The following is a 23482-nucleotide window of genomic DNA, read 5'->3' on the forward strand; positions in this document are numbered from 1 at the left end:
ACCAAATGTGTAAACCAGAGATATCCCAGCCTTGCCAAAGGGACTTTAAACTAGGAGAAGTACAAGCAGATAAGGACTGCTTCCCCCATCAGGTTCTTTAATTTGAGCCATGTTCTCCAAGGTTACCGCAAGGAAGTTGTGTTTATCTGGCAGGAATTGCACAAGAGCTGGCATTCTCTTACTGCCAAAATCAGGGCGCTACTCCCTTTCCCAGCTCAGGATGCCAGGACCAGGTGACTTGTGACTGCTTTACCCTTGTGCTTGGCAAGAGGCACCCTGGGCACGCAGCCTGGTGGAAAGCAGCAGCAGGAGCAACAGCAGGGCATGAGCTGGAGGAAAGGTGGCCATGGACAGCCCAGGACATGATTAAGCCCAGTCCCAGAGCTGAGGGCTGAGGAATGTGCTGCTTGCACCACGGCATGCCTCAGAGGAGGTGACTCAGCAGCAGCAGACCTGCACCTGTAGGATGGCAGTGGGGACACAGCTGTTCCCATGGGCTGTTTCCCTTCCTGTTGTGCCAGCAGCAGGTGGGGTTGCAGTCCTGTGATGCCTCAAACGAGAACATGAAAGGCATTCAGCAGCAATGCTGCCTGACATCTATGGAAGGTGAAGCTAACAAGAGGCAGAAGCAACACACCACACCAGAAGATGCAACTTTTGATTCTTAAAGGGCCTCAGAGGCCAAGAAAACTACGGGGTTTGGGGCTCAGGCAGAGCCCAGGAAGCACATGGAGGACTTGTTGGATGGAAACCTTTGCCTTCCATGTCACACCTTGACCAGCCCACCTGGACACTCATCCCTCTGAGAATCGTGGGATCCCAGAGTGGTTTGGGTTGGAAGGGACCTTAGAGATCACCTCATTCCACCCCATGCCATGACAGGGACACCTTCCACTATCCCAGGCTGCTCCAAGCCCCATCCAGCCTGGCCTTAGACACTGCCAGGGATTAGATAGCCACAGTTTCTCTGGGCACCCTGTGCCAGGGCCCACCCTCCCAGGGAACAATTCCTTCCCAATATCCCATCTAAACCCAACCTCTTCAAATCCTCAAAGGTCTTCATTCCTCCTTTTGACTAAGCTACACAAGAGTTCCTCAGTAAAAATCCACCTGTTTTTTTTTTTTGGCACCTTCTGTCCTTCCACCACAGGTGGAATAACCCCAGGTGCTGAATCACACGCTCGCCTCAGCACTGACACACTGCTCCAATGGCCTCATTCCACAGCCTGAGGATGTCAGAGAAGTCTCTGCTGCCTTTCCAACCTCTATTACTAGTAATTTATCACTACTATTACTACTACTTAGGACCTCCACTAGAGAACGAGTAGTGGAGTTAGAAGGCAGCAGAGTGTGCAGCAGGGGAGGGGGGATTCTGCCCCACTCAGGTGAGACCCCACTGTGCACAGTCCTGTGCACATAAGGAGGGCATGGAGCTGTTGGAGCAGGGTCATGGAGTTGCTGAGGGGTCTGGAGCACCTTCCCTGTGGAGCCAGGCTGGGAGAGCTGGCAATGCTCAGCCTGGAGAAGGGAAGGGTGTGTGGAGACCTCACAGCTCCTTCCAGGGCCTGAAGGGACACAGGAAAGCTGGAGAGGGATCCTGCAACAGGAACTGGAGTGACAGGACACAGGGAATGGGTTCAGACTGCCAAAGGACAGGGTTAGATGGGATATTGGGAATGAATTGTTCCCTGGGAGGGTGGGCAGGCCCTGGCACAGGGTGCCCAGAGCAGCTGTGGCTGCCCCTGGATCCCTGGAAGTGCCCAAGGCCAGGTTGGACATTGGGGCTTGGAGCAGCCTGGGATAGTGGAAGGTGTCCCTGTCCATGGCAGCGAGTGGAATGAGATGAGCTTTAAGGTCCTTCCAACCTATATGAGTTCCATCCACAATTCTCTGACTCTTCGCAGTTGGAATTTTGTGCTCACAGCTGGGGAAAGACATTTCCAAAAGCCCAGAGCAAGCACAGGTGCAGGATGTAACGAAGGAGTGAAGGTTCTGCCATGAGGAGGAAGGCACCCCCAGAGCCCCTTTGTGCCAGCCGCTGTGGCACCGAGAGGAAATCTCAGCGTGGCGATGGAGCCGCGGTTTGCGTTTCACAACGCGGCCGGCAGCAGCACCAGGAGGCAGCCTGACCCACAGCCAGGGAAGGCCTGCTCCAGCAGAGCCAGCCCAGGCTTGGGCTCCTAGGTGGCTACCAAGGCAGGGAAAGGCATGGGCTGGGCGGTCACGGGCTGCAGGTGGGGAACAAACGCCTTTGCACAGGCAATTCCAGTGGCTTTGGCCAAGCACAGGTGTCACACCAGCTCTGCCCCACACATCTGGCTGCTGGTGAGAGCTTCAGCCTGGTGCTTTTCCAGAAAGGACCGTCAGCCTGGTGCTTTTCCAGAGAGCCCTGCAGAGCTTTTGTGAATTGCCCCCTGCTAACACGACCCTTCTGGACCTTACTGTCACTTTGCATGAGGGTGGGATGCCTCAGTGTCTCCCATCCAGGCAGGCAGTGAGGCCTCACCTGCCCTTGAGGTGTCCTTAGGGAGCTTGGCATGCTGCTGAAGCTTTGGAAAGGTGGTAGTGATGCCTTAAGAATGATGCCTTAAGTTTTAGCTTTTCTATGTTTCAGATTCTGAGCTGCTTTAGTGTGTGTAGTTCTAAGCTTCATATTAAGTGTTGGTGAGCTCTCTTCACAGAGTAGGGAGACAAAACAATTCCTTCTCCAGCTGGGGAACAGGACAAATGATCCAAATCTCAGGTCCAAGAGCATAAACAACGTGGACTGAAGAGAGGGATGGGACTTCATGGGCTGGACCTGTAACTGGACAATTAACGCCAATATGCAAATGAAGCAGAACTTATAAAAGTGAGAGCCCCCCGTGAGCGGTCGTGCATTTTGTGACCATTTTGGTTCATCTTGGGTGCAGCCCTGGCTGGGCTCTTGTGCTGCCCAAGGTGGATCCATGTAGGCATTTTAATAAATCCCTACTTTATTCTTGAACTCTGTCCAGCCTCTGTTCTAGGTCAGCCTTCTCAAGGCATCAGTTGAGACCAAGATTTTTGTTGCACCAGGAACTCTTCTAAATGACCCTGGGAGATAGGAAATTACCCTGGGAGTTAAGAAATTACCCTTTACAAAGAAAAGCTGTTGGTTTTTTGTTTGGTTGGTTTTTTTTTTCTAACTTGGCTTGTTGGCTCTTTTCTTTTTCACCCTGGCTATCAAGAGCTTAAGGTGCAACTCCATAGCTGGAATTCCTCAGTACACCAATCCGGCTGCCTCTGCAAAACCGCAATCCTTTGCAAGCACGAAAGCCACGTGAAGCCTCCCATGAAGGGAGGTGCCACAGGAGCAATCAGCACACATCTGTTAATTGGAGGACACGTGAACAGCAAGTGCCAGCGTGGCTGGGCTCTGACACAGTGTGGTCCTTTTAACTCTGGTGATGACAGAGCCACTGGCACTGCCACCACCAGCCGGGTCGGACGTGCCAGTGGGCTCTGCCTGGTAAGGGATTTTCCTCCGTGTCCTTCAGATTTGTGTCATTTTGGAGCTGCCCCGAGCAGGGGAAAAGCATTGGTTGCTCTTTTTTCTTTTTGGTCTTAACTTGCACCTTGGTGATACCACAGGTAGGTTTGCTGGGAGTATTTCAGAGGGTAGGAAAGTCTCGTGGTGTGGGAGCAGAAGGAGGGAGGCAGAGAGTCATTCACAATTCATGCTGAAGTTAAGCTCTAAATTTTGAGAGCCTGGCAAAACATTAGAAATCATATATAATGTTAACTGTGTGCATTAAAAATAGGCCTCTGCTCAGCTCAGGAGCATCTAAGGGGATCAAAAAGGTTTCTGGTTTTTTTTCAGGCTACACTTATTTAACCAATAGCCTTCCTATGAGGCTCTACCAGTTTCAGCTTATAGGATCCTTCTGTTTACAGTGGGTTTTGGATACAAAAGCTAAGCAATAGAGAACCACAAAAAGTATAGACAGAGTCATAGCCCAGACACACTAAACATGTTCCTTCCATAGCATAAACTCCCCCTTTAGGTTCATTTCCTCTGTGAGACAACTGGCCCAGTGGTATTGGCTTAGTTCTTGTTTTGCACAGCTGGTTCTCTTCTTCTTGCCATTAAAAATATAAAAAAGGCTCCTGCCTAGTACCAGATCCTGTCTGTACAGTATAAAAAATTCTCATGTGGACTGCAAAGAAAAATCAAATTGGGAATCTCCTCCACTTTCCCAGCCCAGAAAATGATATGTTATCTTCAGGTATGTGAGGCACTTAACATATCACAACCAAGTAGAAACAAACATTCATATCAATTCCAGTAACAATAATAATCAACAATAGTAACAACAGCAGCATTGGTGTTACCAGTTTTGCTGTTGTCATTGTTGTTGTTCCTATTGCTATTATTACTATCATTATCATTACTTTTTGTTGTTGTTGTTACTATTGTTATTTACACAGGCGCAAGATGTGGCTGCTCATTGCAATCCTGTTCTTCGTACAAGCACCCACAAGCTCCGAAGATGCCGCCAAGCAGAAAAAGGCTCTGAATCCCGAGGCTCTCATGAACGTTGTAAGCCAGGAGAACTTTGAATTTCCTGTCTGAAGGCTTGGGCACGTGCAGCTGGAAGAGAGAGAGGGCTGGAGAGGGCTGGTGTTGTTGAGCTGCTGTGATATGACGCTGCCTCCACACCACCATTAACAAGCTCCTCCTCCCAGCAGAATTAAGTGCAATTACCAGCAGGGCAGTTAGAGATGAGGATAATCCCAGAGTGGATTTGATCAGATATCTCCCCAGAGGGTAGAAATTTGTGCGTGGCTCCTCTCCTTCAGCAAATCGCTCAGGGCCATGTCCAGGTGAGCCCTGCGAGGCTCTGAAGCTGGGTTTAGCAGGACCCAAGATAAAATTGCTGCATTTAATCTTTCCTGCCAGCCTTGTGACAAAGCAACGCGTGTGCAGGACCACAGCTGGATTTTCCCAGTCCGTGGAGTTTTCAGCATAAATAAAGCTCAGGCAGAGCCTCGGGAGCCCTGCAATGGATTCTATGGGGTTTATCCCACTGCCCTTCCAGTCAGCCCAGCTCGGCAGGTTCCATCTGCCCCAGCACCTTATCTGCCCGGCTCATCACCTGGGAGCCTGATGTGACACGTGCTGCCGTCGGTGTCAGGCGTCAGGAAATCGGTGCCAGGCGTCAGGAAATCGGGTCAGGCGTCAGGAAATCTTTTTTGCTTTAAATGGTTTCAAGCCCTGCAGCCGCCAGCTCCCCTCCCACCCACGGCTGAGCAGCTCTCCTTCCCCTGGGCAGATCACTGGGGCGGGGTTTGGACAGAGCATCCTCTGTCACAAAAAGTCCTCAACTGATCCAGAGACAGCCTGGGCAAAGCCATGTCCCAGAACTTCGATGTTCCTCAAGCCAGATAAGCACCTTCACTATGGAAAGTTTCCCACCTAGGTTTTTCTTCCCCCAGAGCCAAATCATCTGCCACAGAGGGTACCCCAGTGAGGAGTATGAAGTGCTGACTCGTGATGGCTACTACATCCACCTGAACAGAATTCCTCATGGAAGAGAAAAGCCTAAGAACAGAGGTACAGCTCTATTTCACTCAGATCCAGAAAAAAAAAAAAAAAAAAAAAAAAAAAAAAAAAAAAAAAAAAAGCCCTGAATATCAGCAGGGGAATGGATGAACCTGGACAGACCAGGGGAATAGTCATCGTTAAAGCAAAAATACTGAATCTGTGGGATTTCTCCAATTTGCACTCAAAGCTGTAGCACCAGAACACCTGGTCAAAATGCACATTTTGCATGTCCTCTGGCAGTGCAAGGAAGAGGCTTTACTGGCCTTAATTTGGGGTGAGTGAATAGAGAGAATGTGGTTCAATGAAATGTGCTGTTTCTTTTGCACCCAGGGGCCAAGCCAGTCGTGTTTCTCCAGCACGGGATATTTGGAGAAGGCAGCCACTGGGTGGAAAATTTGGCTAACAACAGCCTTGGCTTCATACTAGCAGACTCTGGCTATGATGTGTGGCTGGCAAACAGCCGGGGGACGAGTTGGTCCCGGAGACACCAGCACCTTTCAGCTGACCAGGTGGAATTCTGGGATTTCAGGTGGGCTGCAGCGCGTTACAAAAGCCTGGCGATTCTCTCTGCCTGTCACCAAGCTCTAGGCAGAGGTGGGTGCCTCTGAGCAGGCAAGTCAGAGCACCTGATCCCTGGCACAGCCTCCCCCAGCGAGGATGGAGGGACCTGAGCTGACATGCCTGCTGACACGGTGCCGGCACCTCCCTGCAGCTGCTGAGAGCACAGGGCACTGCCACCTGCGTGGGTACACACAGAGACAGCAGCCCTGCCTCAGGGGCCTCCATGGGGACACCACTGAGGTGTCCACAAGTGTCATTGCCAGCTCCCCTGCTCCTTGACCTTGTTACCCCTTGTCCCCCCTTTTTAAGCTGCTACTGCCTCTCCAGAGCTGATCTCCAGAGGAGAACCCCAAGCTCATAAACAGGCTTTTAGCAAAACCTCACACAGCAGGTCTGCCTTTCACCACCTCCCACCAACAGGCACATGGGCAGGAGCCAGTGCTCCATTCCCCTGGGGGAAAGAGCATACCAGGGAGCAGAGCTGGTGCTGTAATCCTGGTGGGAGCCAGCTCTGGCTCTGCAGAGAGGCTGGGCATGGCACTGGAATGCTGGCCAGGCTCTGCACAGTCTGTTTACTGCTCACCACGGCCGTGGGAGGACTAAGCCCTTTCAGGGGAAGATGATGCCATGGCAGGAGGGGTCCATGCCAGGAATTTTCTCCTGGAAAATCAGCCCCGGATGTGAAGCTGGGCAATGCAAGGCAGCTCAGGGTAAGTTGCTGCCTCACAATCAACATCCCCCTCCTGTGTTGCAGCTTCCATGAGATGGCAATGTACGACCTTCCGGCCACCATCGACTTTGTGCTACAGAAAACGGGGCAGAAGCAGCTCCACTATGTTGGCTACTCCCAGGGCTGCTCAATTGGTGAGTGCCGAAGGGTCACCACCCACCACCTTGACTTGAAAAAGTCCATTTTGGTGTTTGTCAGCAGAAAGCAGGGGGGTAAAGCCCTCCATGTGGGTTTAACAACCACTGAAGTGCCAAGAGAATAAAGGTGTTGCCTCCCTTTGGGCATCTCTCGCACCAACATTTAGCAGGAAGGTGGCAAGAGACCTCAGATTTCCAAGTGGAGATACCAATTAAACAGAGCTGGGTCCAAGTGAGCCCTCGGATTCAGCACCTGAGGAAAGATGGAGCAAGTCTGAGGTTGTTTTTCTGTTTTCTCAGCGTTTATTGCGTTTTCATCCATGCCCGAACTGGCTCAGAAAGTCAAAATGTTTTTTGCCCTGGCTCCAGTAGTGTCACTCAAGCACACCAGAAGTCCATTCATGAAGATGCAGGTCCTTGTGGACAACAAGCTCAAGATGATTCCGGTAAGGGATTATTCCATGCCCTTCTGCCCCAAAACTGACTGGTTCTAGAGAAGGGATCATGCCCAGAGGCAGCCCCTGGGGTTCTCTGATGCAGCAGAAAACAGTTAATTCCTGCTGATTTATTAGCACAGACACAATTCAGGTGCACATAGAGTCCTGGATGGCCTTGTTGAGCACGTCTTCTCTCCATCTGTAGGATAAATGTGGTCTTTGTATGGGGGCATATGGGAATAAATCACATGGGACTCCATTTTCTTCATGGTGGAAAAAGCCCCTTCTTTAGTCACATAACCCCTTTTTATACAATTTTACAGACCTCTTGTGTGATTCCAACTGATCAATAGCTTTCTTGCCAATTACTTTTATTGGTAATTAACAAGTTGTTACTCTGTATTGATTGGTCACTAAAACTCCTGGTGTCTACATGTAGGAAAAGCTGTTTGTGAGAGCTAGTTTTCATTTTTCTATCTAACAGTGTAAAACCAGTTTATACAGGTGCTGGTTGTTTTTACCCAGGAATAGATTGTTATGTTAAGGTACTGCTCACACCACGATGGCTTTCACATGGGAACTTGCAAAGGGCTAGCCTGACTTAGAAGAAATGACAGGCTAGCCAGAGCAGGGTTGACTTTATAAGGCTTTTCTTTATAATTTTCCTACCTTACTGCAACAGAGGCAGTTGTAGGGGCCCTAGACTAAACATCTGGAAAAGAGCAGTCTTACGGTGTTGATTCCATGAAAATCAGATCCTGTGCTTGGGGGAAGTGGGGGGAAAGAGGAGAGTTGGGAATATTGATTTCCCTGGTGTGTGTTCAGTCAGCACCAACTCCTGCAACGAGCTGTTCACATCTCTGTGGGGCAGGAGGGCAGGGGGGCAGCAGGCTCGACTCCTGGATATTCCCTTTACTGCCTGGCTGCTGGGACAGTCCAGGGGCTGGGCTGCAGGGAGGGGAAAGCAGGAAACGCCCGTGTTGCCCTTTGCTCCCGCAGCTGCTGCTGGGCAGAACGGACGCGTCCCTGCGCATCAGGAAGCTGTGGCGCTTTCTCCCCGAGCTGTGCAGGCACACGCTGCTGCACCAGCCCTGTGCCAACCTCCTCTTCCTGCTGGGTGGCTACAACGAGAAGAACCTCAACATGGTGGGTGTGCCATTCCAGTGGGGCCGCTGTGCCACCCACCCTGCCCAGCCTGCCCCAGCCTCTTGCCCCCAGTCCTCGCAGCAAGCAGACCCTGCATGGGCAACACGTGTCCCTCTGCCACGTGCTTTTCCTCCTGGGACAAGAAAAGCCCCCCAGGCTCTGCTGAGTAAATGTCAGTGGCCAGGTGGCCCTCGCCAACACCTCTGAGTTAGGGCTGCCTGTCACTGCGACCACCCTGGGGTGCAGCCTCTGGGTGACCTCTGGCAGTCACTGAGGCCTTGAGCACAGCCCCTGAGCACAGGTAAGGGGTCCCACAGAGCTCACCCTTCATCCCCATCACTCTCCTCCCGATGCTGCCTCACAGCAATTGGTTTTTAACGAACATTATATTCCTGAACCTGGTCCAGCTCTTTAGGCAGCGTGACTCAGCAGTGGCTGCTCTGGGAAACACCTGGCAGCTGCCACTCCACTCCCATCCGCTGGAAAGCACCCACAGCTGGGATATGTTTCCTTGCAGACACGGCTGGATGTGTACACATCCCACTATCCGGATGGCACCTCTGTCAAAAACATCGTCCACTGGGCCCAGGTAGGATCCCTGACACACGGATGCTTCAGCCCTGAGATGGGCCCCTCACTGAGAGCTTGCTGTGCCCAGGGCAGACACGAGAGCTCAGGGGTCTCAGACATTGGGAAAGTAAAGGCAAGGAATCAGAAGAGCCGCTGGGTGCAGGATGAGCTGCGCTGGTGCCTTTGGGGACCAGGGGACACTGCAGTGTGTGTCCTGTGCTGGGCCAGGCAGGACAAGGGACAGGATGGGGAAGCCACAGATGGATGCTGAGGGGTGCCCAAAGCAGAACTTGGGGACACCATGGTGCTGGTGGGTGCAAGGAGAGGCTGGAGGAACTGGATGAGGAGGAAAATGGGGACCCAACAATGGGGACCTGTCCAAAGGGGTTCTGGACACCCTGGAGATGGACTCTGCAGCTTCAGCACTGGCCCTGCTGGAAACAGGGTCAGGCTGGAGAACCCCACCCATGTGCCTCCTTGCAGAGCCAAATGATTGGTAATGGAAGCTGGAAAAGGACAATCAGGTTGTTGAAGGAGCTCCAGCAACACCCTGCACACACAGCTGGTGGTGAGCAGGATTTCAGAGGGAAGAGCGTGGCACCAGGGCAGCCAAGGAGTCACGTGCAACACCTTGGTTTGTCAACCCATGGCTAGGGACAGGCATGGGGCCAGAGGTCAAAAAGCCACCCTGTCAAAAAAGGTGGAATGCCATCTCCTCCTGCAATGTCCCACGGGTGAGGATGCCAACACCTTTCCTCATCCTGCCTGTCCCCAGCCAGCTGGCATGGTTGGAGATGGGCAGATGGAGGGCCGGGACTTACACAAACCTTTCTGAGCTCCCTCTCGTGACAGGAGATGCAAGATCCACACAGCAGCAGATCCATCCTCCCACAGAAGGTCCATCCTTTCACAGCAGATCCATCTTCCCACAGCAGGTCCATCCTCTCTTCCCAGGTGATAAAATCTGGAGAATTCAAAGCCTTTGACTACGGCAGCGAGAACGCAGCTAGGTACCACCAGGTAGGAGCTGCTGTGGCAGTGCTGGCAGCGGGAGATGCTGGGGGTCTGTCCAGGGTGGTGCAGGGACAGAATGGCTTCCTTGACCACCTGAGAGCCCCCGTGTCCCTCCAGGACACACCGCCCTTGTACCGCGTGGAGGAGATGCCAGTGCCCACCGCGGTGTGGTCAGGAGGGCAGGACTGGGCAGCTGACTGGAGGGACGTGCTCCAGCTGCTGCCCCGCATCAGCCACCTCGTCACCTACACCCACATCCCCGACTGGAACCACTGGGACTTTGTCTGGGGCCTGGATGCCCCTGGGCGCCTCTACAGCAGCATCCTGAAGCTGATGGAGGGGTCCCGGTAGAGCAGCGGCTCCCGGGGGAGGTGCCGGTGGCCTGGCCCCTGTCCCTCAGCTGAGACAGCCCGAGGAGAGGGTGGGACACTCCTGCTGTCCCCTCCTTCATGCTTGTGGTGATGGTGCTTTCCACGCATCCCTTGGTTGTTGGGGTCTCTTCTCCTTGCTTGGGAGCTCCTCAAGCACCGCTGGCACCGTGCTGGGAGGGCAGCACCGGGGTCAGCTGAGGCACCAGAACAGGCAGGAGCCACCGGCCCTGCTGGAAGGGCCCCAACGTGATGGTGCTGACCCAGGGACACATGGGGACCCTGCCACGACCCTACAGTGGCTGCCCAGTGGGTTATGGATTAGAGCAGCCAGCCTGTGAGGACGTGGGAGGGAGCTGGGCCTGTTGAGTCTGGATATGAGGAGACAGGCTGAGAGCAGCCCCCCAGCCATGGCACACAAAGGAATGGAGGGGATGCATGAGGCCAAACCCTTCTTGGCAGCAGCAACAGGTCTGGCCCCAGATTGCAGCCCAGGGGGTTCAGGTTGGATTTGGAGAATCCTTTTTCCCCAAGACAAGTCCCCAGGAAGTGGAAGGTCTCCATCTGGGCCAAGCCAGGCAGGTGCTTGCATTATTTGGCCTGGGACTCAGGGGCCAGAGGTCCTCAGGAATGGCTGCTTGGCTCAGCACCAAGACACTGGGAATGATCATCCCTCATCCTTGGGAGCTGGTGACCCCAAATGCCCTGGGCTGGGTTGCAGAGCCACCGTCCCCCCCAGGAAGCTGCTGCCAGGCTGATGTCCCCAGCCCATCCCACCCTGCTGCTTGCTGCAAACCCGGAGGTGGGGAAAATCCCTCCAAAATAAATACTCAAAAGGGATTTCAGGAGCATGTGCTTTGACACCTCCAGCTCTTCCTTGCATGTGAATATTTTCTGGGGAGCTGGCAGGGCCAGCAGGGTACACGGTAGCCCCACAGACAGCTGGTAGAGCTGGGTGGTGGGACAGTGGGTTCTCCAAGGGTCCCAACTGGGAGTACCCCAGTACATCCAGTATCTTACCCCACCCTTGGACAGGGGGCAGGAACTCTTGCTGGCAAAAAAAAAAAAAAAAAAACCAAAAAACACAACCTACCAGACAGCCTTGGGAGTGGAGAGTTTTATTGTATCCACGAAGGTTTGGGAATCAGGAGCGCTGGCACTGGCCCTTGGGGCAGCTCGGCTGGGAAGTGTGCGGCGGGACCGCGGGACGATGGGCATCCACTGCTCCTCCACCTTGCCAGGCTGGCCGGCCACCGTATAAGGTGGATGAGCAGGAGCAGAATGGGGAGAGGAGGAAGGTGGGGAGGTGGTCCCAGGGCTGCCCCTACTCCAGGAGGGGCCCCTCTCCCACCCCGGCCTTCTCCCGCCCTCCATGGGTGCAGGCAGCTGGTTCATCACTGCACCGGGACCCACGGGCATCCCTCCCGGCCTCCCTCCATCCACTGCCCCATCCTTCCCTCCATCCCGTCCTTCCTCCTTCCCTCCCCGCCGCGGCTCGGGCCGCTCCAGGGGCGGTGCCGTTGGCGGCGGGCGGTGCCGGCGGCGGAGGGCGGTACCGGCCGGCGCGGGCGGCCATGGAGGGCAGCGGGCGGCGGGTGGTGGCGGTGGGCGCGGGGCTGGCGGGGCTGGGGGCGGCCCAGCGGCTCCGCGGACACGGCTCCCTCCGCCTGCTGGAGGCGGCGGCCCGCGCCGGCGGCCGCGTCTGCACCCGCCCCTTCGGTACGGGCGGGGAGGCCGGGGCAGGCTCCGGGAACTGGGGGTGGGCGGCACCGGGGGCCCGGGCTGGGGCGGGGGGCGGCTGTACCGGGATGCGGGAGCTGCTGCACCTGACCCCCCGGCCCGTGGGGCCGGTCCGGAGTGGGCTGGACACGTGGCGGGGGTGGCCGGTCCCGTGAGCACGCGGGGATCGAACGGAAGCCGGTCACGGGGGGCACCGGGGCAGCGGCAGGGCCCGCCGGCTCCGGCCGTTTCGGGGGCACGGGGCGCCGGGGGTCCCGCTGCGCCCCGAGGGCTTCTCCACGGGCACGGCCCGGGGTGACCCGCTCTCCCTCCCTCCTCCCCTCCCTCCTGGCAGCCTCGGGGCTGGCGGAGATGGGGGCACACTGGATCCACGGCCCCTCGCCGGGAAATCCCGTGTTCTGCCTGGCCTCCCGCTACGGCCTGCTGGGCCCGGAGGCCGCCCGGGAGGAGAACCAGCAGGTGGAAGCGGGGGGCCACCCCCCGATGCCGTCCGTCACCTACGGCAGCTCGGGAAAGGTGCTGAATCCCAAGGCAGTGCGCGAAGCCCGCGACCTCTTCTACGCCCTCCTGGCCTCCACCCGCGCTTTCCAGGGCTCCAAGGAGCCACCGTGGCCCAGCGTGGGTCAGTACGTGCGGGCAGAGATCGCCCGGACGGTACCCACGATGGCGGGGGGCCAGGAGGATGCCCGGCGGTTGCAGCTGGCCGTGCTCGCCGCCTGCCTCAAGCTGGAGTGCTGCATCAGCGGGACCCACAGCATGGACCTGGTGGGCCTGGAGCCCTTCGGGGAGTACGTGTCGCTGCCCGGCCTGGACTGCACCTTCCCAGGGTAAGCGCGGCGCTCCGGAGCGGCACACGGAGCAGCGTTCCGGGGGCCGCCCCGTCCCCAGCGGTGACTCCTCCCACAGCGGCTACAGCAGCTTGGCCGAGCGTCTGCTCTCGGATCTACCCGAGGGTACCGTCCTGTTCAACAAGGCGGTGAGGACCATCCAGTGGCAAGGGTCCTTCCGTGAGGAAGGGGACGATGCCAGGGTTTTCCCCGTCCGGGTGGAGTGCGAGGATGGAGATGTCTTTCTTGCTGACCACGTGATCATCACTGTCCCGCTGGGTGAGGACACCAACACCTTCCCTTGCCCTGCCCTCCGACCAGCCGGCACAGCTGCAGATGGGCAGGTGGAGGGCAGGGATTGCCTAAACCCCTTCCCAGCCTCCCCTCTCCCACTGGGAAGAGGTTGGAAAGGGGTTTGGGGAGGTCAGAGCATCTCAGACGCCATTTAGGAACCCAGCTGAGAGCTGCCCCGTTGCCCGCCCAAACTTGTGGCTGCAGGTTTCCTCAAGGAACGCCACCAGGAATTCTTCCAGCCCCCACTTCCCGAGCGGAAAGCACAGGCCATTCGTAACCTGGGCTTTGGCACCAACAACAAGATCTTCCTGGAGTTCGAGCAGCCTTTCTGGGAGCCCGAGCAGCAGCTCCTGGAGGTGGTGTGGGAGGACGAGTCGCCCCTGGAGGAGCCCGACGCTGACCTGGAGGCCAACTGGTTCAAGAAGCTCATCGGATTCGTGGTGCTGCAGCCGCCAGAGCAGTAGGTGGCTGGGGATTTTGGGCATCCGGGCCGCCGGTGGGCACGGGGAGGGGCAGCAGCTTTCAGCCCCACCTTCCCGCCCCAGGCACGGGCACGTCCTGTGCGGCTTCATCGCGGGGAAGGAGTCGGAGCACATGGAAACGCTGAGCGACGCCGAGGTGCTCAGCGCCATGACCCGCGTCCTGCGCACGATGACAGGTGCCCGCCCCGCCCTCCCCGCCCGCCCACTGCCCCGGGGGATCTGCCGATCCTAGCCGAGCCCCATCCGCAGGGAATCCCAACCTGCCCGCGCCCAGGAGCGTGCTCCGCTCCCGCTGGCACAGCGCTCCCTACACCCGCGGCTCCTACAGCTACGTGGCCGTCGGCAGCTCGGGGGACGACATCGATGTGCTCGCACAGCCCCTGCCCGAAGAGCCCCGGGACTCCCGGGTGAGGATGCAGCCCCAGGGGGTGCAGCGGGGACAGGCCACTGCAGGAGCACAGGGAGGTGGCACTGCTGGCCCTTCGCGGGGGTCACCAGCGCTCAGGTCACTCCACGGGGGTGGGGGCATTCCCACAAAAGTCGTGGACAGGCGGCTTCTCCAACCCTCCTTCGCAGCCTGGGCACAGCGCGGGCTGGGCGGCTAAGGAAGGGAAAGTGCCCGTTCTGGGTTTTTAACGCGGCCGGGGGGCGGGGGGCGAGGCTGTTCCTAGCCCAGCCCCGCGGCCCCTGTGCTCACCCCCCGCCTGCCCGCAGCCCCTGCAGCTCCTCTTCGCCGGCGAGGCCACGCACCGCACCTTCTACTCCACCACCCACGGGGCGCTGCTGTCGGGGTGGCGAGAGGCCGAGCGGCTCAACCAGCTCTTCCAGGCGCCCGTCCCCGCGCCTCACTCCTGAGGCAGCAAAATAAACCGCGGTGTTTCGCCCTTCGGTCTCCTTTATTGAGAAACCTCCGCGCCGGCGGCTTCTTCCTCTCGGTGGCGGGGCGGGGGCGGCTGCATCGAGCGGGGGCTGCGCTGTGGGTTTAATACCAGTTGGTGCTGGAGATGGTGTAGCGGGGGTCGTCCAGCGGGTCCTGCGTTGGGCCCGGCCGCGGGGGGGCCTCCGGTGCGGGTGGGCGAGGGGGTTGAGGCCCAGAAACGGCAGCACGGGGAGTGCCGGGGCCCGCTTCGTGCCCCCCGCGGGCCCCGGCACTCCCCGTGCCGCCGGGAGGTGCAGCCGAACCCCCCTGAGGCCCCGGTGGCGGCGGCAGCGGCTCCGCCATCGCTGTCACTGAGGCGGCTTCCGGTCGCGCAGGAAGTGACGCGCCGGAGCCATGCGGGTGTGGGCAGCGCTGAGGGCGGCGGGGACAGTGCCGGGAGGATTCCGGGAGCGCTTCGAGTTCGGCGGCCGTGATGTGGCCTCGTGGTTCCCGCGGCACATGGCGAAAGGTGAGGGGCGGCAGCGCGGCGGGTCAAGTTCCCCACGCTCCCCACCGAGCACTCACCCCGCGCTGTTGCTGTGTGCTGCAGGCCTGCGGCAGATGCGCCTGGCGCTGCGCCGCGCCGACTGCCTCGTGGAGGTGCACGACGCTCGAATATCCTCCACAGCTGCCGGAGAACCCTGTCCCTTGTCCCTCCAGACCACCCTTGCCCCTCTCCACTTGCTCTCCATCCCCCTCCCGGTACGCTCTTCCAGTCGCTGTCCTTAGCGCAGCCACATTCCGCTGTCGGGCCGTAACCCCGCGCTGCAGGAGGCGCTGGGCATCCGCCCTCACGTCCTGGTGCTGAACAAGATGGATCTGGCTGATGCCCGCCGGCAGCCGGTGAGCGCCGGGGCAGGGCCGGGCGGGGGGCAGCGGTGGTGTCACAGGCGGGTGACAGCAGTGCCCCTTCCCGTCCCCTCCAGGCGGTTTTGGAGCAGCTGAGGCAGCGGGGATGCTCGCACGTAGTCTTCACTGACTGCCAGCGTGATGTCAATGTCAAGAAGGTAGTGGGGCAGCAGCCCAGCCCTGCTCCCTTTCCCGCTGTCCCAAGTCCTCTGCTCAGCCCCACCACTGCTCAGTGCCACCATGCGAGTGGCTGCCGCCAGCCAGGGCACAGAGTGACAGCCCTGTCCCTCTGCAGGTTGTCCCCATGGTTGCCAGGCTGGTGGCTGATGGCCCACGGTACCACAGGGCCGAGGTGAGACACGTGCACAGGGGTCACAGAATATCCTGGGTTGGAAGGAACCCACAAAGACCACCCAGTCCAACTCCTGCTCCTGCACAGACCCCCCAACAATCCCACCCTGGGCACCCCTGGACTGGTGTCCCAACCCTCCTGGAGCTCTGGCAGCCTCAGGGCTGTGCCCATTCCCTGGGGAGCCTGGGCAGTGCCAGCACCCTCTGGGGGAAGAACCTTTCCCTGAAATCCAACCTAAACCTCCCCTGGCCCAGCTCCAGCTGTTGCCTGGGTCCTGTCCCTGTCCCAGAGAGCAGAGCTTGGGGCTGCCTTGGGGAGGAGCTGCAGCCCCCAGGGAGGTCTGACCTCAGTGTGCTCTGCTCCAGCTGAACAAACCAAGTGACCTCAGCCAGCCCCTGTGTGACCCTCCAGACCCTTCCCCATCCTTGTGTCCCTCCTCTGGACACTCCCTGGCAGCTTTACATCTCTTTTATATTGTGGTGCCCCAAAACTGCCCCCAGTGCAGTGGCCCCCCTCTCCAGCCAAGGGACAAGGCTGCTCCCACGTGTGCCAGAAGTGCCTGGCAGGGCAAACACTGGATGTTTCCCTGTGGCAGCTGCCTGTTGCTGCAGGGGTGGTTGGTAACCAGCTGCTCCTTGCCCGTGTCTCCTTGGCTTCCAGAGCTCCGAGCACAACATCCTGGTGATCGGCGTGCCCAACGTGGGCAAGTCCTCGCTCATCAACTCCCTGCGGAGGCTGCATCTCAAGAAGGGTATTTCTGTACACTGCCAGGGCTCAGGGAGCGGGTGGGCATGGTGTCACCTGCGTCCCTGACTGTGTCTGTGCCCCCAGGCAGAGCCACCGCAGTGGGGGGCGAGCCAGGAGTCACCAAGGCAGTGCTGTCCAGGATCCAGGTACTGTCCCTGCACCCAGGAGACCTCCAGGTTCACCGAGCTGATCGTGGAGGGTTGGTCAGGTCCCCTTTGCAGCAAGACCTTAACTCAAGCTCCGTGCCTCACTCATTAGCCGTGTGGTGCTAATTACCAGCCCTGCCTCCCCCGTGCCAGGTGTGTGAGAAGCCCCTGATGTACCTGGTGGACACCCCTGGCGTGCTGCCCCCCAGGCTGGCAGATGTGGAGACGGGCATGAAGCTGGCGCTGTGTGGTGAGCTGGAGGCTGTGGCCATGGCTGTCCCCAGATGTGGCCAAGGCTGGGGTGACACTGCTGCTCACAGCCCCTGCGTGTGAAGGGGTGGAAGGAGGGTTGGCCAGGGCTCAGCAGGGCTTAGGGAAGCTGGGGCTTGATCCTCTTTTCCAGGAGCCATCCGTGATCACCTGGTGGGGGAGGACGTCATGGCTGACTACCTCCTGTACACCCTGAACAAGCAGCAGCAGTTCAGGTGAGCAGGCAGGGAAGCAGAGAGGGGTCCCAAGAGGGTGATGGAGATGCCATGCGCAGGGAATTTTGGGGAGAGGCAGTGCCAGCAGGGTGTGAGCCATGCCCTCTGGCAGGTACGTGCAGCGCTACGGGCTGGGCCAGCCCTGCGACCACATCGAGCCCCTGCTCAAGCACGTGGCCCTCAGCCAGGGCCGCACGCAGAAGGTGAAGGTGCTCACAGGCACAGGTGGGTGATCCGGGGTGCAGGGCTGGGAGTTTTGGGGATCAGGCTGTGCTGACGCTCCTGTATCCACTGCCATCTCCAGGGAATGTCAACATGATGATGCTCAACTACCCAGCTGCTGCCTACGAGTTTCTGCGGGACTTCCGAGCGGGACGCCTGGGCAGGGTGACACTGGACTGAAACCTGTCACTGGCCAGGCACTGCCTGCAGCCGAGTGGACTGGGGACACCCTGGTGCCCCATGGAGCTGGAGGACGCCTCAGCAGGGAGCTATGGGGTGCGATTGAAGCGGCTCTACCCCCGGTTTTGGGCAAGAGGCCGGAGGCACAGGCTGCCCTGTGGTGTCGCTGTTGTGAGGCTCGCATGGCGTGCTGTGCCCGCCCCGGAGAGCCCGGGGCAGGCAGGGCTGGTGCCTCCGGCTGGCACCTGGAAGCCGCCAGGGATCTGTTTCCTCGGCAGCTAGCTGTTCCTCGCGGGGTTTAACCTGCTCTGGAGTCTCCATCCCGAAATAAAGCCTTGTGTGGGCAGGGGCCGGGCGCTGGCCATCCCAGGGTCCCGCCCCTCGCCCCGCATCCAGCCACACCTGCTTTCACCCGGTTTTATTGCCGCTTCCTCGGCCTCCGGACACGGCGAGGCCACGGACAGGGGCGCGGCGCAGCCAAGCCGGTGGGGTTTGGCTCGGTGTGGAGGGGTGGTGGTGGAGGGTCTTCCGCGGGGGTCCTGCCCCGCCGGCGGTGGGTGGCCATAGCCCCGGGAGCCGCTGCTCGCCCGGGGCATGGGGCTCAGCCCCGTGCGGGGCGGCCGGTCCTCGCGGTGTCGTGAGTGCACCGGGCACAGTCAGGTCCCCCGAAATCAATCAGCGGCGGAGGAGGGCGGCCAGCGGGCAGAGCCAGGGCAGCGCCCGGCTCGGCGGGGTCCCGGCCGGCGCGGCGGAGGTCCAGGCGCTGGCGGCCGCCGTCCAGTTGCCGTCGCGGTACTCGACGCCGTCTCCCGCTTGCAGCTCTCCGGACAGCCGGGCCCGGCGCAGGGCCGCCCCCGCCGCCACGCCGGCCGCCGCTCCCGCCGCCGCCGCCCCCGCCACGCGCAGGGCCGCCCCGGCAGAGCCGTACCGGGGCACGGCCGCCCTCGGCCGGCTGCGGGCCGCCCCCCGCGCCGCGCCGCGGGCCGCCCCGCGGGCGCCGCCGCGCCCACCCTTGCCGGCCACCGTGTCGCAGAAGGTGGCGGCCAGCAGCACCAGCGCCCAGCACGCCGCCGCGCTCCGCCGCATCCCGCACCTGCCGCAGGGAGGGAGGGAGAGCCCCGCCGCTCAGCCGCGCCCGGCCGCGGGCGGGGGACCGCGCACCGCCGTGTCCCGCTTGCGCGTGGTGCTGCGGCCGCGCACGCGTGTGTCACGGCACACGCAGCTACCCGCGCGTTGCATAAACGCGCTCCCCCCACCCCTGCGGATGATGCTCCCGCACACGCACGCTCCCGCACGCCCCTGTGGAGGATGCTCCCGCACACACTCGCACACGCGCGCTTTGCAGAACCCTATGGGTGATGTTCCGCACAGCCGTGGGGATGACACGCTCCCGCACGCGCTCGCAGCCACGCGTTTCCCTGTCTTCGCACACACCCCGCCGCAGGGTACACTCACACCCCCTCCTCACCCGCGGGGCTCACCGGACCCGGGGATGCCGCCGGCTCGTTCCGCTCCTCTCCGCTCCTCCCTGGCCGCGCTCCCGCTGCCGCGCTCCCGCCGCGCCCCCCGCACTCCCCCCCCCACCCCGCGCGGGGGGCGGAGGGGGAATCCCCCCCCTCCTTACCCTTTCCCCTTCCCTTCCCGTTCCCCGCGGCGCCTCTAAACGCCCCACACCCCGCCGCCCCGGCCCCGCCCGCGTCCCGCGTGGCAGCACGGAGGGACCCCCGCTCGGGGCGGCGATCGGGCCCCGCGCCCCCTCCCACGGCCCGGGGGTCGCGGCCCCGCCCCGCGGCCCCGCCTCGGCCAATGGGGACGGCGCCTCGCGAGGCGGGGCCGGCTGCACCAATGGGCGGCGGCGGGGGGGGCGGGGCTCGCTCCGCGCTCCGCCATGGCCGCCTCGCTGCGAGCGCTCCTGCGCCCCGCCGCCGCCGCCGCCGCGCTGCCCCGAGCGCGCCTCCCGCCGCCGCTCCGCGCCCCCCGCGGCGCACGGGGCTGCAGCGCCGGTGAGCACCGGGGCACCGGGGGGGCACAGCGGGTGGGTGGGCTTGGCCCAGCCCAGTGCTCAGCGCCGGGCACCGGGTCCCTGCACCGGGCACGGTCGTAGCGCCGGGCGGGCATGTGCCCATCGATCTGCTCGTGGTCCCTGGGCTGCGCACCAGGCCACGGCAGCGGGCACCGCGTCCCTGCTCCGTGTGCTGTCTCTGCACCGGGCATGGAGTCCCTGGGCTGTGCATCAGGGCCTCAGCACCGGGCACCAGGACCCAGCACAAGGTCCAGCACCGGGGCTGTGCCTAGCGAGTTGCACGTGGTTCCGGAGCTGCGCTCCAGAGCCCAACACCGAGCACCGGGGCCCTGGGCCATGTATGGGCACCGGCACTGCATAGCAGGGCACCGGCGCTGCGGCCCAGCACCGGCCACCGGGATCGCTGGACTGTGCACCAGATCCCAGCACTGGGTGCGTGGACCACGCGCACTGTCCCAGCATAGGGTGGTCACGGGGCTTCATCTTCGCGGGCTAGGGCGGCACTGGGAGCTCCTCCGAGGCTGTCCTGCCGGCTGCCGGTGACCGCTGACATCAAGGTCGCCTTTAAATAGCATGGAGTGACGGCGGCCAGGCGTTGCCGAGGGTGGCCGGGGATCTGCCCGGTGCCCGGCAGCCGGTGGGCTAACGGGGCAGTGCTGGTGTGGCGGGCAGGGGCTGCATTCCAGTACCTGCTGGTACAGAAGACGGGGGCACAGAAGAACGTGGGGCTGATCCAGCTGAACCGGCCTCAGGCGCTCAATGCGCTCTGCGAGGGACTCATGGCAGAGCTGCGGCAGGCGCTGGAGGCCATGGAGAGCGACCCGGAGGTGGGAGCCATCGTCCTCACCGGCAGCCAGAAAGCCTTCGCAGGTAGGACGGAGGCCTCTGCTCACCCCAAAGTTTTGGAGGGGATTGGCGTCCCACTGCACTTCCCTTTGCAGCTGGCGCAGACATCAAGGAGATGCAGAATAAAACCTTCCAAGAGTGCTACAACAGTGGCTTCCTCGCCGGGTGGGACAAGGTCTCTGTTGTCCGCAAACCCATCATCGCCGCCGTCAATGGCTATGCCGTGAGTGTCCCCCGCATCTCCCTGCACCCCCTGTCCCCACCCCAGCATCCCCTGACCCATCTCTGCCTCCCCTGTGCCAGCTGGGAGGCGGGTGCGAGCTGGCCATGATGTGCGACATCATCTACGCCGGGGAGAAGGCGCAGTTTGGGCAACCTGAAATCTTGCTGGGAACCATCCCAGGTGAGCAGCAGGCACCTGCCAGGGGCTTCCATCCCAGCTGGGGTGGGGACACCCAGGTACCCCTCTCTGAACCTCTCCCTTCCCTAAATGCCCCAGGCGCTGGCGGGACGCAGAGGCTGACCAGGGCAGTGGGGAAGTCGCTGGCAATGGAGATGGTGCTCACTGGGGAGCGGATTTCAGCAAAGGAGGCAAAGGAGGCAGGTAGGGGCATGGGACAGCCCTGGCACTGCAGGGGTCTGGTGGAGAGCCATCCCCCCACTTCCCACTGTGCATCCTAGGTCTGGTCAGCAAGGTCTACCCTGTGGAGAAGCTGCTGGACGCAGCCGTTGCCTGTGCTGAGAAGATCGCCAGCAACTCCAAGCTGGTGGCTGCCATGGCAAAGGAGTCAGTCAATGCTGGTAGGGGCTGGGGGCCGACTGGGAACCCCCTGGGGGGTCTGCAAGGCCAGGCAGAGGGGTCTCCCCAACTTCTCCCTTGCTTTCAGCCTTCGAAACGACGCTGACAGAGGGGAACAGGACAGAGAAGCGCCTCTTTTATGCCACCTTTGCCACCGTGAGTAGGGGGATCAGCCCTGTGGCATGAGGGATAAGAGGGTTGCTGCAGCCCCCCCGAACCTCCCTGTCACCTCACCTCTCTGCTTGTCCCAGAGTGACCGCAAGGAGGGGATGACAGCATTCGTGGAGAAGCGCAAGGCCAACTTCACCGACAGCTGAGCCTGGGAGCTGCAGGTCCCTGGGGTGGTGCAGGTCCCCACAGCCTCCTGCAGCCCATCCACCCTTGCCTTACCCCGCAGAGGGGACCGGGACCCGTCGGCGAGCCAAACTTGATTGGGGTGACAGCCAGCAGTGGGGACCACCTCTGCCTTCGCTATTAAAGGGTTTTCTAGGTGCTGCTGGGACATGGGGCATCCTTGCTGCAAGGTCCTGCCTTAGCTGGGAAATGTTTGGGTTCACTGAGCACCGCCACGCTTCCTCACTGCTCTTTGACACTGGGCTGGGCACGAGCAGCCTCGTGGAACATAGGTCTGGGTGCTGCCCAGGAAGGGGACAGCCTGTGGCACAACACTGATGTGCTGAGTTTGCTTCAGCCTCACCTGGGCTGAACTGAGGCTGGGATGATAGGCTGAGTCTCCTGTCCCAGAGCATCATCCTCATCTGCCTGGCACCTTGGGGTAATCCTGAGGGAGTTCCTGCAGCTTTGGAGGCCCTGCAATTAGCAGCAGGTTTCTGGCAGTAATGAAGAGCCCACCAGGACATGGAGAGAGGAGTGGGTTTATTGGTGAGGCTCGAGGCTCAGTAGGAAGGGACAAATTTCCCCAGGAAACCCCAGGGGTGGCTCCCACCCCTCATTTCACAGCCTGGGCACATCTCCACTCAGCCGTGGTGGATGTAGTCAAGATCCTCCTCTGGGCCATTCTGCACCTCTGGGGCCGGCATCCAGAACGGCACACGGGCATTGGCCTCCCTGGCATCGGCCTCCCTGGCATCATCCTGGGGGTGGTACAGGTGGTCACGATCCTCCTCCGGGCCATTCTGCACCTTTGGGGCCGGCATCCAGAATGGCACACGGTCACTGGCATCATCTTGGGCGTGGTACAGGTGGTCACCGTCCTCTTCTGGTCTTGTCTGGAGTTGGGGTGAGCCCCTCTGAGCCCAGGCACTGCTGGAGAAAACCTTTATACCTGGTTCACCCTCCTCTGGTGCTCCTACGCCCAGGATGCTGGAAGAGGGGAACAAAATCGAGGAGAGGTTGCCAAATACCCCCCTGTCCCAGGAGAATCCTAGCCCAGTGGAGTGCAGGGACCCTGGTGAGGTTGCCCACACTCCAGGAAGCACCAGTTGGGATCTCAGGGTGCAAAAGGGCTAACTTAATATTTGTTTCACAGAAGGAATAGAGAAACCAGCTGGATGCTGGATGGGAGTTTGCATAATTTGGGGAGGAAGGGAGATGGAGCTGGGACCCCCTTCATTTTGGGGAGCACAAAGCAACAAGAGGGGCACAAAGCTACCGTTTATCCCCCCTGACTTTCCATTTTGGAGTGTTGCTTCATTGGTTTTTGCAAGCCAGATGCAAGCACCTCTTACCTTTCCTCAGCCAAATCCTGCTCTGTGGCCAGGTCCTTCCACCAGGAGCTGCTCAGAGCCTGTGGGGAGAAAAGGGGGTTCGGGGGGGGGGGGCACGGGTCACACGGGGGTCCCCTCAGCAGAGGTGGCAGTGGGAGGGCAGGTCGAGGCAGGGCTCACCTGGGTGCTGCCAGGTGCCAGCAGGAAGAGGGCCATGCCCAGCAAGACGGTCACACTGCAGAGCCCCATGGTCCTCGAGTGGAGAAGAGCGAGATGGCAGAGACGTGGTGGCACAAGCCGTGTGGCTGGTGCCGGCCCAAACCCTGTTCCTGTGCCCACAGCTCCTCCCTGACCCCAGCACCCCCTGTGCCCACC

The 23482-nt window shown here is 60.5% G+C and overlaps 6 protein-coding genes across 10 annotated transcripts; 4 read left to right on the forward strand and 2 right to left on the reverse strand.

Annotated features, from left to right (window-relative positions):
• The first annotated feature begins 3428 nt into the window (after positions 1–3428).
• On the forward strand, positions 3429–10632 carry LOC128791361 (lysosomal acid lipase/cholesteryl ester hydrolase-like). Of its 2 annotated transcripts, XM_053948969.1 has the most exons (10): positions 3429–3490; positions 4450–4561; positions 5458–5575; positions 5897–6095; positions 6882–6991; positions 7295–7440; positions 8431–8577; positions 9095–9166; positions 10102–10167; positions 10279–10632. In XM_053948969.1, the coding sequence occupies exons 1-10, from the start codon at positions 3429–3431 to the stop codon at positions 10510–10512; spliced, it is 1266 nt and encodes a 421-aa protein (XP_053804944.1). In that variant the 3' UTR covers positions 10513–10632. The 2 variants fall into 2 exon arrangements, with proteins under 2 accessions (XP_053804944.1, XP_053804945.1); XM_053948970.1 differs by lacking the exon at positions 3429–3490 and having other exon boundaries at positions 4538–4561; positions 8473–8577.
• A 1385-nt stretch (positions 10633–12017) lies between these two features.
• PAOX (polyamine oxidase) lies at positions 12018–14756 on the forward strand. Of its 2 annotated transcripts, none has more exons than XM_053949202.1 (7): positions 12018–12248; positions 12604–13096; positions 13176–13375; positions 13595–13850; positions 13936–14048; positions 14201–14279; positions 14587–14756. In XM_053949202.1, exons 1-7 carry the CDS (start codon positions 12104–12106, stop codon positions 14738–14740), a joined length of 1440 nt encoding a protein of 479 aa, XP_053805177.1. In that variant the 5' UTR covers positions 12018–12103; the 3' UTR covers positions 14741–14756. The 2 variants fall into 2 exon arrangements, with proteins under 2 accessions (XP_053805177.1, XP_053805176.1); XM_053949201.1 differs by having other exon boundaries at positions 12025–12248; positions 14122–14279.
• Positions 14757–14895: 139 nt separating this feature from the next.
• MTG1 (mitochondrial ribosome associated GTPase 1) lies at positions 14896–18173 on the forward strand. Of its 2 annotated transcripts, XM_053949204.1 has the most exons (12): positions 14896–14984; positions 15043–15260; positions 15342–15406; positions 15530–15634; positions 15718–15798; positions 15936–15992; positions 16653–16743; positions 16824–16885; positions 17039–17135; positions 17289–17370; positions 17483–17595; positions 17675–17874. In XM_053949204.1, the coding sequence occupies exons 2-12, from the start codon at positions 15146–15148 to the stop codon at positions 17770–17772; spliced, it is 966 nt and encodes a 321-aa protein (XP_053805179.1). In that variant the 5' UTR covers positions 14896–14984; positions 15043–15145; the 3' UTR covers positions 17773–17874. The 2 variants fall into 2 exon arrangements, with proteins under 2 accessions (XP_053805179.1, XP_053805178.1); XM_053949203.1 differs by lacking the exon at positions 17483–17595 and having other exon boundaries at positions 17675–18173.
• Positions 18174–18247: 74 nt separating this feature from the next.
• On the reverse strand, positions 18248–19369 carry SPRN (shadow of prion protein). Of its 2 annotated transcripts, none has more exons than XM_053949206.1 (2): positions 19254–19369; positions 18248–18865 (listed from the first exon to the last, which is right to left on the reverse strand). In XM_053949206.1, exon 2 carries the CDS (start codon positions 18856–18858, stop codon positions 18448–18450), a length of 411 nt encoding a protein of 136 aa, XP_053805181.1. In that variant the 5' UTR covers positions 18859–18865; positions 19254–19369; the 3' UTR covers positions 18248–18447. The 2 variants fall into 2 exon arrangements, with proteins under 2 accessions (XP_053805181.1, XP_053805180.1); XM_053949205.1 differs by having other exon boundaries at positions 19241–19369.
• Positions 19370–19660: 291 nt separating this feature from the next.
• Positions 19661–21942, forward strand: ECHS1 (enoyl-CoA hydratase, short chain 1). Its single transcript, XM_053949391.1, has 8 exons — positions 19661–19775; positions 20468–20665; positions 20737–20864; positions 20945–21044; positions 21141–21245; positions 21323–21442; positions 21529–21596; positions 21692–21942. The coding sequence occupies exons 1-8, from the start codon at positions 19661–19663 to the stop codon at positions 21755–21757; spliced, it is 900 nt and encodes a 299-aa protein (XP_053805366.1). The 3' UTR covers positions 21758–21942.
• Positions 21943–22315: 373 nt separating this feature from the next.
• Positions 22316–23454, reverse strand: PRAP1 (proline rich acidic protein 1). The gene is made up of 3 exons (XM_053949393.1): positions 23288–23454; positions 23129–23187; positions 22316–22763 (listed from the first exon to the last, which is right to left on the reverse strand). The coding sequence occupies exons 1-3, from the start codon at positions 23354–23356 to the stop codon at positions 22418–22420; spliced, it is 474 nt and encodes a 157-aa protein (XP_053805368.1). The 5' UTR covers positions 23357–23454; the 3' UTR covers positions 22316–22417.
• Positions 23455–23482: the final 28 nt, after the last annotated feature.

The sequence above is a fragment of the Vidua chalybeata genome, chromosome 8, assembly GCF_026979565.1.
Source record: "Vidua chalybeata isolate OUT-0048 chromosome 8, bVidCha1 merged haplotype, whole genome shotgun sequence".
Lineage (NCBI taxonomy): Eukaryota > Metazoa > Chordata > Aves > Passeriformes > Viduidae > Vidua > Vidua chalybeata.